Source organism: Oncorhynchus masou, chromosome 12, assembly GCF_036934945.1.
Source record: "Oncorhynchus masou masou isolate Uvic2021 chromosome 12, UVic_Omas_1.1, whole genome shotgun sequence".
NCBI lineage: Eukaryota > Metazoa > Chordata > Actinopteri > Salmoniformes > Salmonidae > Oncorhynchus > Oncorhynchus masou.
Genome location: NC_088223.1, coordinates 79,095,763 through 79,116,497, shown reverse-complemented (window position 1 = coordinate 79,116,497; position 20,735 = coordinate 79,095,763). Strand labels below are relative to the sequence as shown.

General features: G+C 42.2%; 1 protein-coding gene, 1 long non-coding RNA gene and 3 other non-coding genes across 8 annotated transcripts; 4 read left to right on the top strand and 1 right to left on the bottom strand.

The window, feature by feature from the left end:
* Positions 1-885: 885 nt before the first annotated feature.
* si:ch211-209a2.2 (L-asparaginase) lies at positions 886-12,721 on the bottom strand. Of its 3 annotated transcripts, XM_064982110.1 has the most exons (7): positions 12,450-12,720; positions 12,077-12,172; positions 11,383-11,546; positions 2,520-2,603; positions 1,924-2,023; positions 1,654-1,716; positions 886-1,202 (listed from the first exon to the last, which is right to left on the bottom strand). In XM_064982110.1, exons 1-7 carry the CDS (start codon positions 12,558-12,560, stop codon positions 1,020-1,022), a joined length of 801 nt encoding a protein of 266 aa, XP_064838182.1. In that variant the 5' UTR covers positions 12,561-12,720; the 3' UTR covers positions 886-1,019. The 3 variants fall into 3 exon arrangements, with proteins under 3 accessions (XP_064838182.1, XP_064838184.1, XP_064838183.1); XM_064982112.1 differs by lacking the exon at positions 12,077-12,172 and having other exon boundaries at positions 12,450-12,721; XM_064982111.1 differs by lacking the exon at positions 1,654-1,716.
* A 247-nt stretch (positions 12,722-12,968) lies between these two features.
* LOC135550902 (uncharacterized) lies at positions 12,969-18,326 on the top strand. 2 transcript variants are annotated; one of them, XR_010457160.1, is made up of 9 exons: positions 12,969-13,067; positions 13,903-13,974; positions 14,362-14,405; positions 14,580-14,648; positions 14,998-15,050; positions 16,551-16,596; positions 16,980-17,049; positions 17,281-17,316; positions 17,597-18,326. It is a non-coding gene; the product is annotated as an uncharacterized LOC135550902 (long non-coding RNA). The 2 variants fall into 2 exon arrangements; XR_010457159.1 differs by having other exon boundaries at positions 17,583-18,326.
* LOC135551190 (small nucleolar RNA SNORA18) lies at positions 14,801-14,934 on the top strand. The gene has a single exon (XR_010457235.1). It is a non-coding gene; the product is annotated as a small nucleolar RNA SNORA18 (small nucleolar RNA).
* On the top strand, positions 16,348-16,484 carry LOC135551188 (small nucleolar RNA SNORA8). The gene has a single exon (XR_010457233.1). It is a non-coding gene; the product is annotated as a small nucleolar RNA SNORA8 (small nucleolar RNA).
* Positions 16,646-16,785, top strand: LOC135551189 (small nucleolar RNA SNORA8). Its single transcript, XR_010457234.1, has one exon. It is a non-coding gene; the product is annotated as a small nucleolar RNA SNORA8 (small nucleolar RNA).
* Positions 18,327-20,735: the final 2,409 nt, after the last annotated feature.

The window sequence follows — 20,735 nt, the reverse complement described above, 5'->3', positions numbered from 1 at the left end:
AATGCTCTTCTTCTGCCGTCTCAGGCCTACATAGAGCACCACGATCACCCGGAGTATGACCATGCACAGTAAAATGGCCATCACTGCCCCAGTGCTGAGACCCACTGGTAGGAAGACTGCTTCTGCCATGGCAGGACAGGAGGGACCCGTCGGTCTCACAGATACACATGCGGACAGTGAGGGTGCCAGTGCTGCTCTGGGCTGGGTAGCCACTGTCCTCCACCACCACCACATGCACCACATAGTACTCTTGGACTCGCCTCTGAAACACCACAGGCTTGGTCAGTACCCCGCTGTGTTGTTTCCTAAGTCTCGCACTGTGAAATTCATGTTTCTGATTTCCCTGGGGGACTTGAAGAATAACTTCTGTCCAACAGCAGGAAGATCCTTGTTCGTAGCATTGATGGTCTGAATTACCTGGCATACTTTTGCATTTTCAACCGACAAACGTGTCAAAGGGAATGGTGAGCTCCGGAGGGAACTCGTTGACATCCAGCACATTGACTGTGACTGTGACCTTGTTGGATAGGATAGGGTTGTAAAAAAAGAATGGTCCACCAACCAAAGACCATCCAGCTTTGACATGCTAGTTGGAACTAGCAAAACTGACATTTCTGACTTGCTAACTGGTTGTAGTTATACTTGTGCTGCGTTCAACCAGTTAGCAAGTCAAACATTTATGAGATTCATAGTTCCGACTAGAACGTGAACGCACAAAAAATATTTCCGCTAAGAGTTATGCTGCTTTTTACTGTAAACAAAAGTCAACGGACATGTTAATTAAAGTACTGATGATAGTCATAACATTCACAACTATTATCAACCATAAAAAATACAATTAACATGGGCAAATGAGCTAAGAAAATAAAAGAGCAAACAGCAAAATATAATACTCAACATTTATCAATTTTGACATTAAGCATTTCAGTAGGAGACAAATGAGTTGTAAAATTAAAAAGAGTGAACAAAACTCGATAATTAGGTACTAGATAAGGATAATGGGGCTAATTGTGTCCATGTTATGGGACCAGGGAGAGTTCTACCAGGCCTATGGCCATCTGCTCCTCCACATTGATCTTGGTTTTCTCGGCCACGAGGTCGGAGGCTTCCTTCTGGGCCTCATTGCTCAGCATCTCCACCAGGGTTTGCAGACCCAGACGCCGAGCATCATCCACGGGCTGGTTGTTGAAGAGGTCGCGCTGCTGCAGTGACAATACAGACACAAATCACTCAGACTGTCCTTTTAGGGGTAGCCATGGGTGTGATTATCACAACGTTTAGGATAGATTAAGGCTACTGGTCCATTTGGAAAAGTTATAGAAGTGAGAAATTAGAAATGGTATAACAGATTATCACCTGTGAATTGCCCATTTATCTGAATAAATGAAATTTCTTGGACCAAATACAGTGCATTCAGAAAGTATTCAGACTCCATTCGCTTTTTCCACATGACAGCCTTATTCTAAAGTGGATTAAATAAAACATTTGCCTAATCAATCTATACACAATACCACAATGACAAAGCAAAAACAGGGTTAATCCATTTAAGAATAAGGCTGTAATGTAACAAAATGTGGAAAAAGTTAAGGAGTCTGAATACTTTCCAATGCACTGTACTATATTAAACCTGGTTGGTTGTGGAGAATTCAATACCTCAAGACTGGAGCCGTTCCTGATGCAGAACCTGACCATGTCTGGCTGGTTAGTGCAGACAGCCTAGTATAAACCAAAGTTACATGCTTTTTTGTATACATTGCAGTTCTATCTATCAACATGTTTCATTCTGTATATTGGTGTACTTCAATATCATCAAAGAATTAGGTCATGCCAGACCACAATGTTATTCTGACAATATCTAAATCATAGTACTGCTAAGCACAAAATCATGTTACAGGGAAGATTTATGGGAAAGTAGAAACCCACCACATGCAGAGGAGTTCTGCCATCGGCATCAGCAAAGTTGAAGCTAACCCCTGCCTGCTTCCACACCTCCATCTGCTTGAAGTCTCCCAAGAACGCAAGGCTGCAGACAAGAGAGGCCTTTAATTACATCTCAAATATGGTGTCATTCCCAATTATTATGGATTCAAAGGTCAGTTCTATGTATGACAGTAAGGAAATCAAACATTTTCATAAAAATGTGATGAATTCAATACATTAAATGTGCAGCCCTTCTACACATAGGGAAATTAAGCAGTGATAATTTTCATACAATTATAAGTGCACAAATAGTTCTGAGACGTTACATTCAATATATGCCAGTGGTCACCAACCCTGGTCACTGCAGGACTAGTTTTGCAAGACCTTTGTCCCAGCCTAGTACTAACATACGGTACATAATTCAACTAATGAAAGTATTGATGAACAGTTGATTAGCAGAATCTGGGGGGAACAAAAACCTGCAAATGCCATTGCTCTCTAGGACCAGTGTTGGTGACCACAGCTAGGTTATATGCTGTTTAAGTTAACCATAAGATTCAATACATTCAGTAGCTGGCTATTTCATTTAGCTCACCCACCAACACATCTCAACTCCCAGTTCCAGAGAGGATGTCTCCAGGTGAGCCCCCTCACTCATCAGTTGGGACACAACCTCTATGCTCCTGCACGGACACAATGAAGAGTCATGTTGTTGAGGGACTCCTGGTAAAAGACCTTTAGTCTAGATGAGGTCTCCCATTTGGAGCTTTATATACTGATGCATAATAAAAACATGAGGAAAACTCTTTCCTGGAAATCTTTCAAATAATGTCATACCATTAGTGATGGGGGGGGGGGACATGTATACAGTTATATATCGTAAGACAATATTACAATATTATTTTTGCGCTAGTTGGCTGTACCTGCACCAAAACTCCAGTATTTTTGTTTTCAGCACTTTTATTTCCACGTCAAACTATGTTTACATCCAATTGGTGAAGAATTTTCATGCATATATTCTAAAATCCACACAAAAACAATATGCATGTCACGACTTCCGCCGAAGTCGGTCCCTCTCCTTGTTTGGGCGGTGTTCGGCGGTCGACGTCACCGACCTTCTGGCCATCACTGATCCATTTTTCATTTTCCATTGGTTTTGTCTTTGTCTTCCTTCACACCTGGTTCCAATCCCATCAATTACATGTTGTGTTTTTAACCCTCTGTTTCTCCTCATGTCCTTGTCGGAGATTGTTTTATTGTATGTTATGTGCAAGTCATGTGTCGGTGTGCGAGGGGTTTTGTACCCACTTATATTATTTTTGTATGTATATAATTTTTTTAGTTTTATGAGCACTTATTAAACGACTCCGTTTATACCAAGTTCATTTTCCTGCGCCTGACTTCCCTGCCACCGACACGCACCCATTACAATGCACATTTTCTCACCAAAGTTGTTAACTTTCATTCAAATTATTGTAGGAATGCCTTTCCAACAGTCTTGAAGGAGTTCCCACATATGCTGAGCACTTGTTGGCTGCTTTTCCTTAACTCTGCGGTCCAACTCATCACAAACCATCTCAATTGGGTTGAGGTCGGGTGATTGTGGTGGCCAGGTCATCTGATGCAGCACTCCATCACTCTCCTTCTTGGTTAAATAGCCATTACACAGCCTGGAGGTGTGTTGGGTTATTGTCCTGTTGAAAAACAAATGATAGTCCCCCTAAAAGCAAACCAGAGGTGATGACGAATCACTGCAGAATGCGGTAGTAGCCATGCTGGTTAAGTGTGCCTTGAATTCTAAATAAATCAGTGTCACCAGCAAAACACCCACACACCACCTCCTCCATGCTTCAGTGTGGGAACCACACATGCGGAGATCATCCGTTCACCTACTCTGTGTCTCACAAAGACACGGCGGTTGGAACCAAAAGTCGCAAATTTGGACTCATCAGACCAAAGGACAGATTTCTACCGGTCTAATGTCCATTGCTCGTGTTTCTTGTTCCAATCAAGTCACTTCTTCTTATTGGTGTCCTTCAGTAGTGGTTTCTTTGCAGCAATTCGACCATAAAGGCCTGATTCACGCAGTCTCCTCTGAACAGTTGATGTTGAAGTGTGTCTGTTACTTGAACTCTGAGAAACATTTATTTGCGCCACAATATCTGAGGCTGGTAACTCTAATGAACTTATCCTCTGCAGCAGAGGTAACTCTGGGTCTTCCCTTCCTGTAGCGGTCCTCATGAGAGCCAGTTTCATCATAGCGCTTAATGTTTTTTGTGACTACACTTGAAGACTGTGACTGCACTTGACATTTTCCCAGATTGACTGACCTTCATGTCTTAAAGTAATGATGGACTGTTGTTTCTCTTTGCTTATTTGGGCTGTTATTGCCATAATATGGACTTGGTTTTCACCAACCAGGGCTTCTGTATACCACCTCCTACCCTGTCACAACTGAACTGATTGGAATTTCTTTCCTTCCTCATGCGTTTGAGCCACAAACTCACTTTTAACATGGCACACCTGTTAATTGAAATGCATTCCATGTGACTACCTCATGAAGCTGGTTGAGAGAATGCCAAGAGTGTGCAAAGCTGTCATCAAGGCAAAGGGTGTCTACTTTGAAGAATCTCATGGTTACCACATGATGCCATATGTGTTATTTCATAGTTTTGATGTCTTCACTATTATTCTACAATGTAGAAAATAGTAAAATAAAGTGTCACGTCCTGACAATAGAAAGCCTGTATTTTCTATGGTAGAGTAGGTCAGGGCGTGACTAGGTTTATTTTTCTATGGTCAGGGTTCTAGGTTTATTTTTCTATGTTGGTGTTTGTGTATGATTCCCAATAAGAGGAGCTGGTCATCGTTGTCTCTAATTGGGGATCATACTTTAGTTGCATTTTTTCCACCTGTGGGTTATGGGATATTGTTTATGTTTAGTTGCCTGTTCGCACTACATTGTCATCGCGGTTCGTTTATCCTTTATTTTGTTTTGAATTAGCTTAAGTTTCACTTCCTTTATTAAACATGTGGAACTCTATGCAAGCTTGGTCTCATCATCATTATTACGAACAACATGACATAAAGAAAACCCCTGGAATGAGTATGTGTGTCCAAACGTTTGACTCGTACTGTATACAGTGAGGGAAAAAAGTATTTGATCCCCTGCTGATTTTGTACGTTTGCCCACTGACAAAGAAATGAGCAGTCTATAATTTTAATGGTAGGTTTATTTGAACAGTGTGAGACAGTTTTCCTGTTGTAAGATAGCTATTTATAACTTGTCAGAAAGTTCCAGATCAACTAGCCCATGTCAGCTAATATTTTTTAGATTTAGTTGTAATGTTCGAGTCACTTAAATATCACATGAATAGACATGGCAAAATGCATAGAATTGCAAGAAAATGTGCTTTAAAACTGCAAAATGTTATCTGCACCTCATGACAAAAAGTGTAGAATTGCAAGAAATAAGCCTTTAACCTGATACATTTTCTCTCTGCCAAAAAGAGGGGTGTGAACAGTTTGTGTCATGAAAAGTGCTTGTGCCAATAGAAATAGACGTGGGGCACAGCTGAAAACTGTTGTTCTGATTAAAGAAGCAATAAAACTGGCCTTCTTTAGACTAGTTGAGTATCTGGAGCATCAGCATTTGTGGGTTTGATTACAGGCTCAAAATGGCCAGAAACAAAGACCTTTATTCTGAAAGTCGTCAGCCTATTCTTGTTCTGAGAGATGAAGGCTATTCAATGTGAGAAATTGCCAAGAAACGGAAGATCTCGTACAACACTGTGTACTACTCCCTTCACAGAACAGCTCTAACCAGAATAGAAAGAGGAGTGGCAGGCCCTGGTGCACAACTGAGAAAGAGGACAAATACATCAGTGTCTAGTTTGAGAAACAGACACCTCACAAGTCCTCAACTGGCAGCTTCATTAAATACTACCTGCAAAACACCAGTCTCAACGTCAACAGTGAAGAGGCGACTCCGAGATGCTGGCCTTCTTAGCAGAGTTGCAAAGAAAAAGCCATATCTCAGACTGGCCTATAAAAAGAAAAGATTAAGATGGGCAATCATCAATTAGCCTTTTACAATGATCAACTTGGATTAGCTAACACAACGTGCCATTGGAACACAGGAGTGATGGTTGCTGATAATGGCCCTCTGCACGCATGTGTAGATATCTCATTAAAAATCAGCTGTTTCCAGCTACAATAGTCATTTACAACATTAACAATGTCTACACTGTATTTCTGATCAATTTGAATTTATTTTAATGGACAAAAAATGCACTTTTCTTTCAAAAACAAGGACATTTCTAAGTGACCCCAAACTTTTGAACGGTAGTGTAAATGTTTATGTTTTTTTTATACATTGGATACATTTACCATATCATATGGAGACAGAAATACAGTGGGGCAAAAAAGTATTTAGTCAGCCAACAATTGTGCAAGTTCTCCCACTTAAAAATGATGAGAGAGGCCTGTAATTGTCATCATATGTACACTTCAACTATGACAGACAAAATTAGGGGAAAAAATCCAGAAAATCACATTGTATGATTTTTTATGAATTTATTTGCAAATGATGAATTGGTCCACACAGACAGATAGTGTTGTGAAGAAGGCGCAGCAGGCTGAAGAAATTCTGCTTGTCACCAAAAGCACTCACAAACTTCTACAGATGAACAATCGAGAGCAACCTGTCGGGCTGTATCACCGCCTGGTACGGCAACTGCTCCTCCCACAACCGTAAGGCTCTCCAGAGGGTAGTGAGGTCTGCACAATGCATCACCGGGGGCAAACTACTTGCCCTCCAGGACACCTACACCACCCGATGTCATAGGAAGGCCATAAAGATGAGCTTTTTTTTTTGTGAATTTTACCCCTTTTTCCTGGTATCCAATTGTTTAATAGCTACTATCTTGTCTCATCGCTACAACTCCCGTACGGGCTCGGGAGAGACGAAGGTTGAAAGTCATGCGTCCTCTGATACACAACCCAACCAAGCCGCACTGCTTCTTAACACAGCGCCATTCAACCCGGAAGCCAACCAATGTGTCGGAGGAAACACCGTGCACCTGGCAACCGTGGTTAGCGCACACTATGCCTGGCCAGCCACAGGAGTCGCTGGTGCGCGATGAGACAAGGATTTCCCTACCGGCCAAGCCCTCCCTAACCCGGATGACGCTAGGCCAATTGTGCGTCGCCCCACGGACCTCCCGGTCGCGAACCCAGAGTCTCTGGTGGCGCAGCTGGCGCTGCAATACAGCGCCCTTGTCCACTGCGCCACCCGGAAGGCCCCTTAAAGATCATCAAGGACAACAACCACCCGAGCCAATGCCTGTTCACCCCGCTATCATCCAGAAGGCGAGGTCAGTACAGGTGCATCAAAGCTGGGACCGAAAGACTGAAAAACAGCTTCTATCTCAAGGCCATCAGACTAACATTGAGTGGCTGCTGCCAACATACTGACTCAACTCCAGCTCACATTAATAATGGAAATTGATGGAAAAAAATGTATCACCAGCCACTTTAAACAATGCCACTTAATATAATGTTTACATACCCTACATTACTCATCTCATATGTATATTTATATACTGTACTCTATATCATCTACTGCATCTTGCCATCTTTATGTTATACATGTTTCACGAGCCACTTTAAACTATGACACTTTTATGTTTACACACCCTACATTACTCATCTCAGGCTACCTCTTGGAGTGGCAGGGTAGCCTAGTGATTAGAGCATTGGACTAGTAATTGAAAGGTTGCAAGTTCAAATCCCCGAGCTGAACAGGCAGTTAACTCACTATTTCTAGGCCGTCATTGAAAATACAAATTTGTTCTTAACTGACTTGCCTAGTAAAATAAATATACTGTACTCGATACCATCTACTGCATCTTGCCTATGCCGTTCTGTACCATCACTCATTCATATTCTTTATCCCTTTATACTTGTGTGTATAAGGTAGTAGTTGTGGGATTGTTAGGTTAGATTAATCGTTGGTTATTACTCAACTCAATTTAACCTTGCGCAATACCCTAGATGCAGTTGCTTTTTAAAACCTAAAAACATTTGTCATAAGAAACTAGCTCCCTGGTATACATAAAATACCTGAGCTCTGAAGCAAGCTTCCAGAAAATTGGAACGGAAATGGTGCCACACCAAACTGGAAGTCTTCCGACTAGCTTGGAAAGACAGTACCGTGCCGTATCAAAGAGCACTCACTGCTGCTCGATCATTCTATTTTTCCAACTTAATTGAGGAAAATAAGAACAATCCTAAATGTATTTTTGATACTGTCGCAAAGCTAACTAAAAAGTAGCATTCCCCAAGTGAGGATGGCTTTCACTTCAGCAGTAATAAATTAATGAACTTCTTTGAGGAAAAGTTCATGATTATGAGAAAGGAAATTACGGACTCCTCTTTAAATCTGCGTATTACGTCAAAGCTCAGATGTCCTGAGTCTGCACAACTCTGCCAGGACCTAGGATCAAGAGAGACACTCAAGTGTTTTAGTACTATACCTCTTGACACAATGATGAAAATAATCATGGCCTCTAATCCTTCAAGCTGCATACTGGACCCTATTCCAAATAAACTCCTGAAAGAGCTGCTTCATGTGCTTGTCTCTCCTATGTTGAACATAATAAACGGCTCTCTATCCACTGGATGTGTACCAAACTCACTAAAAGTGGCAGTAATAAAGCCTCTCTTGAAAAAGCCAAACCTTGACCCAGAAAATATAAAAAACTAGACCTTAGTGCTGCTTTTGATACCATCGATCATCACATTCTTTTGGAGAGATTGGAAACCCAAATTGGTCTTCACGGACAAGTTCTGGCATGGTTTTGATCTTATCTGTCGGAAAGATATCAGTTTGTCTCTGTGAATGGTTGTCACTGACAAATCAACTGTAAATTTCGGTGTTCCTCAAGGTTCAGTTTTAGGACCACTATTGTTTTCACTATATATTTTACCTCTTGGGGATGTCATTCGAAAACATAATGTTAACTTTCCCCGCTATGCGGATGACACACAGCTGTACATTTCAATAAAACATGGTGAAGCCCCAAAATTGCCCTCGCTAGAAGCCTGTGTTTCAGACATAAGGAAGTGGATGGCTGCAAACCTTCTACTTTTAAACTCGGACAAAACAGAGATGCTTGTTCTAGGTCCCAAGAAACTAAGAGGTCTTCTGTTGTATCTGACAATTAATCTTGATGGTTGTACAGTCGACTCAAATAAAACTGTGAAGGACCTCGGCGTTACTCTGGACCCTGATCTCTCTTTTGACGAACATATCAAGACTGTTTCGAGGACAGCTTTTTTCCATCTACGTAACATTGCAAAAATCAGAAAATTTCTGTCCAAAAATTACACCGAAAAATTAATCCATGCTTTTGTTACTTCTAGGTTAGACCACTGCAATACTCTACTTTCCGGCTACCCGGATAAAGCAGTAAATAAACTTCAGTTAGTGCTAAATACGGCTGCTAGAATCCTGACTAGAACCAAAAAGTTTGATCATATTACTCCAGTGCTAGCCTCCCTACACTGGCTTCCTGTTAAGGCAAGGGCTGATTTCAAGGTTTTACTGCTAACCTACAAAACATTACTTGGGCTTGCTCTTATCTATCTTTCTGATTTGGTCCTGCCGTACATACCTACATGTAAACTACGGTCACAAGACGCAGGCCTCCTAATTGTCCCTAGAATTTCTAAGCAAACAGCTGGAGGCAGGGCTTTCTCCTATAGAGCTCCATTTTTATGGAATGGTCTGCCTACCCATGTGAGAGACACAGACTCGGTCTCAACCTTTAAGTCTTTACTGAAGACTCATCTCTTCAGTGGGTCATATGATTGAGTGCAGTCTGGCCCAGGAGTGTGAAGGTGAACGGAAAGGCTCTGGAGCAACGAACCGCCCTTGCTGTCTCTGCCCGGCCGGTTCTTTCCCTGGGATTCTCTGCCTCTAACACTATTACAGGGGCTGAGTCACTGGCTTACTAGTGCTCTTTCATGCGTCCCTAGGAGGGGTACGTCACTTGAGTGGGTTGAGTCACTGACGTGATCTTCCTGTCTGGGTTGGCGCCCCCCCTTGGGTTGTGCCATGGCGGAGATCTTTGTGGGCTATACTTGGCCTTGTCTCAGGATGGTAAGTTGGTGGTTGTGGGGGCTGTGTTGTGGGAGCTGTGCTTTTGCAAAGTGGGTGGGGTTATATCCTTCCTGTTTGGCCCTGTCCGGGGGTATCACCGGATGGGGCCACAGTGTCTCCTGATCCCTCCAGTCTCAGCCTCCAGCATTTATGCTGCAGTAGTTTGTGTCGGGGGGCTTGGGTCAGTTTGTTATATCTGGAGTACTTCTCCTGTCTTATCCGGTGTCCTGTGTGAATTTAAGTATGCTCTCTCTAATTCTCTCTTTCTCTCTCGGAGGACCTGAGCCCTAGGACCATGCCTCAGGAATACCTGGCATGATGACTCCTTGCTGTCCCCAGTCCACCTGGCCGTGCTGCTGCTCCAGTTTCAACTGTTCTGCCTGCGGCTATGGAATCCTGACCTGTTCACCGGATCTGCTACCTGTCCCAGACCTGCTGTTTTCAACTCTCTAGAGACAGCAGGAGTGGTAGAGATACTCTTAATGACTGGCTATGAAAAGCCAACTGACATTTACTCCTGAGGTACTGACTTGATGCACCCTCAACAACTACTGTGATTATTATTATTTGACCATGCTGGTCATTTATGAACTTTTGAACATCTTGGCCATGTTCTGTTATAATCTCCACCCCGCACAGCAGAAGAGGACTGGCCACCCCTCATAGCCTGGTTCCTCTCTAGGTTTCTTCCTAGGTTTTGGCCTTTCTAGGGAGTTTTTCCTAGCCACCGTGCTTCTACACCTGCATTGCTTGCTGTTTGGGTTTTAGGCTGGGTTTCTGTACAGCACTTTGAGATATCAGCTGATGTACAAAGGGCTATATAAATAAATTTGATTTGATATTACTGCATTGTCGGAACTAGAAACACAAGCATTTCACTACGCTCACATTAACATCTGTGAACCATGTGTATGTGACAAATAAAATTTGATTTGAGATCTGGAGAATCGGCTGTACATGTGATGGAAGAGTGCACTGTGCATGCAGAGGGTTGCAATTCCATTGAATTGTGAATAGTTTAACCAAAATATGCCACAAGCCCTAGAATTACCTCATGTGTATCCCACAAAAAAAGGTTCACTGTTATAAGCTAAGTTTTTTGATGAATATAAGCCAAATTCCCCAATTCTCAGGCTTAACTTCCCGTGGAAAATTTCCTGGAAAGTTTCCAACCCTTTGCAACCCTACTCACTACTGTAAATTGTTCTGGATAAAAGCATCTGCTAAATGACTCAAATGCAAATACCACTGGGCCCCACCAGACACAGATAATTGAAGATTGAGCTTTGTTTTCTCACTTGCAGCGAATGCCATCTCGGAGAGCAGTTTCTCTCGCAAAATCCCTAACGTTGACATCCGCTCCCTTCTTCAGCAGGAATCGGACAGTCTCGACATCCCCCTCACCAGCAGCCAGGTGGAGAGGTGTCCTCCCATGTCCGTCTGACACAGACACATCAGCTCCCTAAAGCATGACAGTCAACATTTTGGGATGAATTTCCTAAGTATCAATACTTATGTTAACCGAATTAAATTGCTCTAAATGATGATACAGTATAAATGTTTTCATAAACTAACGTTAGTAACGTTAGGTTACAGGATTCCCTTCCCACAAATGTACTTGTATAACACAGTAGCTAGCTAACTAAGTAAGTACTACTAGCTAGGCTAATAGTAGTTACTTATATTGTAGTGAATTCGGGAGATAACCCCGACCGGGGACTTGGACCTGGGTCCAATGACCGTCAAACCAACGCAGTTAAACCAAGAGGTCCAAACCCCTTGAAGAGGTCGCTACATTACCCCCTTACTTCGAGAGAGGGTGCCCCCATACTTCTCTATATCAATTGTAACGTGGCTCAAAACATAATGGGAAAAAAGCTATGTATATAGATATATATATATATATATATATATATATATATATATATATATATATATATATATATATATATATATATATATATTCAATAATAATACTCTGGGTAACGTTACCTGTTGTAAGTGTCCCTCAAGACCAACAATGTCTCCTTGCAAAGCAGAGGCATTCAACAGCATGGGGAAAATGGCAAGCTGGCACACCTTCATCTCCTACGGTTAGTACAAGAAAATTGCAGAAGGCTATATTCCATGTAGTATCATGGATTATAGTTTCATATTGACATTGATTGACTTGACCGAAGAACAGACAGTTCACCAATAACGTTGTACTTTTGATCGACTGTGATTGATGCATCCAACGGTTAGCTAGCTGGCTAGAAGCTGACATAGTTCAGCGCAAACGCTAGCCAGTTAGCCTTTACTTACTACTCTATAACGTTATATTGGTTTACTAGAGAACTTTAGTTTGCTGGCTAAACACACCAACCTTTGCCATATCATCAGTCCCCAACCATCCCAGACGGATGGATGATGCCACAGCTGACCAAAATCTGTAAACTTCTTCAGGGATCTTTCCTTTTGATTGATAAATACCCATGGTGGCGAATTACTAAGCTTTCGCAATATAAACTTTTATTGAGAGGCAAAACCAATACAGGGCCTGTCTGGGATTCAAAATAATTAAATTACTCACTAACATGAAAAGTAAATGAATGGTTTCCCGGGTTCGAAAGTTCCCACCCGTCACGTGACATAGCACATGCATATCAAACAGATGTGACTTGTTGAACGTATTGTAATGAAAATCATTAACGTAACTTCATGCACATAGCATTCAACGTGTTTACAAATGCAAGTATTATCGTTTACATTAATTGAATGTTACATGTTTGTCGTCTGTATGGGAAAATAGTACCTAGCCATCTTGCGGCAAAATATCCACGACTATGATTGGTTGCGGTGGTATGCCGTAAAGCGTTTTCTGCCAGCGTTATCTTATAAATAATCTTCAGACTCCTTGAACGGTCTCATTTCGTCAGTCTTCAGGATCGGTTTGGTAAAGTTGCATGCTCTGTCGACGGTGCTGCTAAATGCAGTAATGAAGGTACAATTGAATTACTGAGTAATATGTGATGTGTTAATCCACGTTGTGGATGCTATGTTTAGGAACTTCTCTGTTAATTTTTTCTATTTTTTTCTGTATTTGTTATTTCTATTTTCTTAACTGTTGGTTAAGGGCTTTTTAAGTAAGCATTTCACTGCTGTTTGTATTCGGCGAATGTGATAAGTACAATTTGAATAGTTGTGATCATGCTTCCCTGCCACGCGGTGTTGCAAATGGCTCGCTAAAGTTTGCAAAAGAGGCATCAAACTACAAGTAGCTAGCTATTTTGTCATGGTTTGTCTATTGGCTAATATGACTTGTATATTGTGGTGGCAGCCTATGGTTGTTTTGACTAGACTGCTGTAGTTTCTAGTCTGTTAGCAAGCCATCTAATGTTAGCAAAAAGGCCCGAAGATGACTGGCTAGCTAAATGCCATGTGCACCGCTACGTATGGAGTTTCCTAGATTCAATGGGTGAATTCCATCGATGTGACATGGCTATAGAACTGTCGGGTTTGCTTTCATCTTTACAGATTAATTGTATTGGTGACAATGAGGCCCGTAACATCCTCGCTAACCAGTCTTAACCTAGCTAACGTTAGTTTACTAAATACAGGCCGAGGCTCGTTAAATAATCTGCTAGATAACGTCAGTAATGTTTCTCTGGGACTAGTACAGGTCATTACCCAAACTAATGAACTATTGTTTGCAATATAGCTTTGAGCGGTAATGTGTTACATCTCAAATTGTATTTTCAACAGAACAATGGGTATCTAACGTTTTTTTATGATTTTGCTTCGCATGCCTTACTCCCTCTGATCCTTGATAATTGCAGGAAATGACAGGCCCCACATTTGGCTATCTTGAGTTGAGCCAGAACTCTGTGCGCCAGAAGCTCTTCCATGTGGTAAGACATTTCCTGTCATGTCTTTGTAAGCACAGTGCCAGTTGGGGCCTTGACATCGTGGGTCTTAGTGCTGGTGCAGTGCACAAAGCAATCCATTCTCTTGCAACCCACTGCTGTGCTCACCTAGCAGCAGTGTTACTTATGAGACTGGACATTTATTCATCTTTAACTAGGCAAGTCCGTTAAGAGATTTACAATGATGGCCTGCTGAAATGTTTCCTGCTTGGATGGGGGGCTGGGACTAGAAATAAAATATTAATGGCAAGACACCAACACTACACAGACCTAAGACACCATAGTGTGGCAGCAGCACATGACAAGACAATCAATTTGTACACGTATTAATACAAAGTTATTTGCCATTTATCCATTGCCTCCATCTTTCAGGGAGAAGCTTAATATGAAGATGTTTAATTCAAGATCAAACTCGGGTATGTTTGATAACCTAAAGTTTGATATATTAATGGAAGTAATGATGATTGGCTTAAATGTTCAACTGCTCTGAATTGTGATTAAGGTATGCCTTTCTGAACAAACCGGTGATGTAAATGCTAAAAACCAATGTTCATATTCATTGAATTAACTACTTTCCATTGCTTCAACAGCTTCAAGGAGCAACTGAGTTGCCCTGAATAACCAAGAGTTCCTGAGCGTGTTGTCGTTCTCCGAACCATGTTAGTTTGTTTTTCCAAGATCTAATCTAATTGAGTTAACTGAAATAACGTTGGCATGGTTTTAGTGAGTGGTTAATTTCACCACTTGCAATGCCTAGTCCACTTTATTGATATAATCCTCAGTGCTTCGTATTTAAAGCTTCCTGTGCTGTACTGAGGCCTATCCCGACAGACTCCTCACTGTGGGCCCTAGTCGTTGGAAATGCCTCAAAGAACAAATTTGTGGTTTCGCTTTACCCACAGGGCTACTGCCATTAGCCCTGTGAGATATTACTACAGAACAAATACTCAAAATTGCAGCTCTGTTTTAAAGTGACACTGTTTCTAATGACCTGCTTGTCTGGTGTAGGTCTACCAAATGGCCACAGGGTGGCTCAAGCCCTGATGCAGAGTGACCCTTTGGTGAGTATTATTGAGGGCTGACTTTTTAGTCTAGCGGGTGCCAAACATGTTAATGGCACGTCTTAATTTGCATCTGTCTCAGTGGACTATTCCATTACGGGTACACCATTAGCGCATTTACTGTCACTTTCTAATCTGCAATGTATATTCTTTCACTGGAGATTGTGGTAATGCGTTCAATATTAGTCTTACACGGAACCCAAACCGGCTGCGTGCATGCACCAGTGTGCATAAATGTATTTTGTCCCGCTACACCAAACGCGATCACAACACGCAGGTCAAAATATCAAAACAAACTCTGAACCAATTACATTAATTTGGGAACAGGTCAAACTTGTTAGCGTGTACTTTCTAGCTAATTTGTCCTGGGATATCAACTTTGAGTAGTTATTTTACCTGAAATGCACAAGGTCCTCCGACAATTAATCCATACACACAATGGTCAACTGAATTGTGTTTAGTCATCCCTCCCAGGCTTTTCCATCTTTGAAATTGTATGGCGTTTGGTAAATCAACTTTCATAGGAGTACGACACTGGGGGGGGAAGCGGTTCGTCTTTTGATCACCCATGTGGGTATAACCAGATGGCACGCGGGTAACTGCTTCTATAAATTCTATTTTAGCCCTGGTCAACGCAAGCGCATTGACCAGTTGATGACCGACAGATTGCTATTTTGGAGCCTTAATCTTGGCACTCTGCACTTGTAAAACTGTTTTGGAAGCTATAGAAAATAATTTGTCTAATTTTGAGTCCTGTGGGTTTGCTTAGAAACCTTAATTCATACTTAAATATTAAATTATATTGTGCGCGAAATATGAAAAATTGCATTTCCTTAACTTCACGCGCCCATCCCATTAGAAGTGCAATATAGCAAAACACAGCGTAGCTTGTTAATCCACCTGGCATGTCAGATTTTAATAAAGCTTTTCAGCGAAAGCATAACAAGCATTTATCTAAGAACATCTCTCGAAGTAGACAAGATATTACAAACACTAACAGCCAAGTAGATTGGTCAGAAAAGCGAATTAAATTGCGTACCTTTGCTGTTTTTTCCCCCCGTTATGTTCAGAAATCCAGGCTCGCGTAGTCACGACATCGCAGAACTATTCCAAATAGTGTCCTTAAAGTGCGTATAACGTTGTCAAATGTTTATTTATAATCTATCCTCAGGTTTTTTACAATATCTAATCCGTAATATGGAATGTAGCTTCTTGCATCTGATCTGAGGAACTTTAGTTTCAGTCGTGATTTAGTTTTGAATCCCTGGGGTATATGGGAGGGATAGACTAAGTTCACCGCACTGCATGGTATCTGCAGCCAGCTGCTACTCCGGTTGGACTGTTCATTAGTCAGTGCAAGAGAAACTCGGCATATGGCATCGTTGGTCTCCATGTCTTTGTGTGTGGCGTCCTGGTATATCTGTCGAGACACTTCACTTCTCATTAAGTTTCCATCATTGAACTTCCGGTATTCAAATTTAATCTGTGTTCTCTTGACAGGCCTGTTATATCATGTGCCAAGGGCTCTGAGAGGGTAATGAATTAAGTGAGTATTTGTGTACAGTCTCGTGATGCTAGCAGAGTGCCCACTGGTTAGCACTGTATGGTATCTGCAGCCAGCCTTCACCACGGGCTGTTCTGTTCATAACACAGTGCAAGATCAACTCTTCATATGGCATCGTTAGGCTCTGGGCTGGTGTGTGCCTGGCGCCCTGGTATTTGTGCAGATACACTTTCCTTTTCCATGGGCTACTCCCTGACAATGATGCCCCAAATTGAGACTGTCAATGTATCAAAGTAATGTTTCTGGGCATTAAGATTACGTTCAAGTGTGTATAAAAGGCTAAGAATACTGGCCATGAGGTGTGATAAGTGCCGTGCTGGAGTGTCTTTAAGGTATTGAGTAAATGCGTGTTGACTTCACTTCAGGTACACCAGGACTGGTCTTTTGATCATCCAGTACACCCGGTCTTGGCTGAATAATACCTCTCCAGTGAAGGTAAGCTCCTTTGTCTTCCTGGACTTTTTGGCTGTCATCAGTTTGGTCATATACCAAGGCTCTTGGGATATACAGTTCCTGACTTGCTGTGGAATTGACCATAAAGTAAACCTTCCAGTGGGTCTCACCAGCGCCATGCTGGCGGTGCTCTATTGGAAACAGTGCAATAACAAAGTTAACTGAGTTACTCCCAATTTATTTGTATTTAACTTAGTGAATTGTTTCTTTCAGGTTGTGTGTCCCTGGCTAACAAATTACCAGAGTAAGGTGAGGAGCTACTCAGTGTGATGTGTTCCGGATCATTTTCAAAGGGGGCCTGTCGGGCTTTCCCACTGCTGGTCCTTCACGCAGTGATCCCACAGCAGTGCCCCTGGTGACTCAATGCAGATCCTTTTTGCCATGGGTGGTCTGCAGTCTCCATGGGCAACATGACTCCTACTCAATATTACATCAGTGCCTAGATCATGCCTGCTTATTAATGCATAGAAGGATACTTGTCAAAAGTTTACCCAAAATGTATTTCTAATCAACAGGTGATCTGTTTCAGCCCTGCATGCACCTATCAAGTTAGGTGTTTGAAGAAATGGAACAAGATTCAATTGAAAATGCACTTGAAGATATAGCTCAATCTGACCTGTTGAACTTCTGATAATCTCAATAAAATGTTAATGTAATATGATTACTTTCTACTTTCCTGGATAAGGACATGGAAAGTGTTGGGTTCATGACCTGAAATTGAAGTTCCCCTGAATTTTCCCATATGCACAAAGCTTAGTTCTCCAATTGTGTGCACATTTGTTTACATCCCGGTTAGTACATGTTTCTCCTTTGTCAAGAAAATCTAGAGAAGTGGGGCATATCAAGAAACTGATTATAACAGGTCCATCTTGTGCTGAGAGAGCTCTTTGGTGGGGGAAACAAATTCTGATTGGTTCCTTGGTGTGGGCCCTGTTCAGTTGATGCCTATAGTTTGGGACTTTATTTCATCAGGTAAAATAACTCCAATTACATTTAAATTTCCAGTGGGGATGTTTGCACCACATTAAACTTGCTTTGCGGCATATAATTGGCACAGCCCTCGCACCCACCAAGAAGGTGGACTTCAGGACTAGGTTTGAAGGTGTTGTCAGTGTTTTGCATAAATTGTGGTTGGCGGTGTAGTACAATATGGTTTGGCGCCTATCAGCCCTACTGGTACTCCCAACACTTGAGTGGCTTTCAGAATGTCATGTGGTTCACACGATTAAAGGATTCCCTTCAGTGAGCAGAGCCTAACTGAGTTGACTCCGTGTAATTTTGTTCTGTGGTTAAATTTCACTCCGCACATGTATCTTAATGGGTGGTTTCCGAAGTTGGTGTGAATGTGCACCCGATGCAATGGGCTTGACGGTTATGGTGGGTTGTGAAGCAGCTAGTTGGTCAATTAGAAACCTACTCAATACACATGTGTGCTGAGGTAATCAGAGCCAGACACTTTAGAGGTTCCTATAATCCTTGCACAACTTCCAGAACAGTCACTGGTCTCGAGGCTGGGCTTCAACGCATGTGTACAGATTTTGGTGTTGCTTGTTAGAATAGATAAACCCAACTGTTTGGACACGGGCATAATTTTAACTATCATGTATTTGCCCTCATAATTCACTACATAACTCCCTCGCAATAACAGCGGTTCAAAAAATTGGCTTGTTCTTCCCAATTCTTGTCTTGGCTCTCTGGTCCGTACTTTTGATATCTGTAGTGATGGAATTTCAGATTTTTCTAATGTCTTGCTGAAGTAAGATCTCAGGAAGAGTACCGATGAGAGTAATCTCATTGAGGGTTTATGCTCTCATTAAATTGAGGATCAAACAGTATGGTGCTCTGTTTCTATGACCAGAACAGTCTGTACAGATCCTGCTGTGAACTGCCGTCCACTCCTTCAGACCTCTAATTTCCTGGTCGCTTTAATGATAAAGCAAAAAGTTGACAATTTTATAAGTCTATAAAAAACATACCTTATTTACGTAGGTATTCAGGCCCTTTATGAGTTGAAATTGAGCTCCGGTGTATCCTTTTTCCACTGGTCATCCTTGAGATGTTTCTACAACTTGATTGGAGTCCACCTGTGGTAAATTCAATTGATTGGACATGATTTGGAAAGGCACACCTGTCTATATATAGGTTCCCACAGTTGACTGCATCGCAGAGCAAAATCTAAGCCATGAGGGCAAAGGAGTTGTCCGTAGACCACCAAGACAGGATTGTGTCGAAGCAAAGATCTGGGAAAGGGTACCGCAAAATGTCCTATTTATCTGTTATTTTACCAGGTAAATTGACTGAGAACACGTTCTCATTTGCAGCAACAACCTGGGGAATAGTTACAGGGACAAATGAGCCAATTGTAAACGGTATTATTAGGTGACCGTGATGATTTGAGGGCCAGATTGGGAATTTAGCCAGGACACCAAGGTAAACACCCCTACAATAAGTGCCATGGGATCTTGACCTCAGAGAGTCAAGACACCCGTTTAACGGCCCATCCGAATGAGCACCCTACACAGGGCAGTGTCCCCAATCACTGCCCTGGGGCAATGGGATATTTTGTTTTAGACCAGAGGAAAGAGTGCCTCCTACTGGCCCTCCAACACCACTTCCAGCAGTGTCTTGTCTCCCATCCAGGACCAACCCTGCTTAGCTTCAGAAGCAAGCCAGCAGTGCTATGCTGCTGGCATTGTGTGCACATTTGAAGGTCCCTAAGAACACTGGCCTCCATCATTCTTAAATGGAAGAAGTTTGAAACCACCAAGACTCTTCCTAGAGCTGGCTGCCCTGCCAAACTGAGCAAGCAGGGGTTAAGGGCCTCGGTTAGGGAGGTGACCAGGAACCCAATGGTCACTGACAGCTCCTCTGTGGAAATGGGAGAAGCTTTCAGAAAGACAACCATCTCTGCAGCACTTCATCAATCAGACCATTATGGTAAAGTTGCCAGACGGAAACCACTCCTCAGTAAAAGGCACATAACAGCCCACTTGGAGTTTGCCAAAAGTCACCTAAAGTACTCTCTCAGACCATGGGAAACAAGATTATGTATTCTGATAAACCAAGACATAATTATTTGGCCTTAATGTCAAGTGTCACGTCTGGAGGAAACCTGGCATCATCCTTACGGTGAAGCATGGTGGTGGAAGCATCATGCTGTGGGAATGTTTATCGGCAGCAGGGACTGGGAGACTAATCAGGATCGAGGGACAGATGAACTGAGCAAAGTACAGAGATATCCTTGATAAAATCCTGCACCAGAGCACTCAATACCGCGGACTTGGGTGAGGTTCACCTTCAACAGGACAATGACCCTAAGCACCTGGCCAAGAGAATGCAGGAGTGGCTTTGGGACAAGTCTCTGAATGTCTTTGAGTGGCCCAGCCAGAGCCCAGATATGAACCCGATCAAAACATCTCTGAAGAGACCTGAAAATAGCTGTGCCGCAACGCTCCCCATCCAACCTGACAGAGCTTGAGAGGGTCTGCAGAGCAGGTTGAGAGAAATTCCCCAAATACAGGTGTACCAAGTTTGTATCGTCATACCCAAGAAGACTCTAGGCTGTAATCACTGCCAAAGGTGCTTCAACAAAGTACTGAGTATAGGGTGAATATTTATGTACATGTAATATGTCCTGGCGGAGATTTTATACATTTGCAAAAATAAAA

Coding starts and splice junctions, on each gene's coding strand:
- si:ch211-209a2.2 (XM_064982110.1), bottom strand. CDS start 12,560: ATGGGTATTTATCAATCAAAAGGAAAGATCCCTGAAGAAGTTTACAGA. Junction 12,173..12,449: donor GGACTGATGATATGGCAAAG/GTTGGTGTGTTT, acceptor TACTAACCGTAG/GAGATGAAGGTGTGCCAGCT. Junction 2,604..11,382: donor CGAGATGGCATTCGCTGCAA/GTGAGAAAACAA, acceptor GTGTCCGTGCAG/GAGCATAGAGGTTGTGTCCC.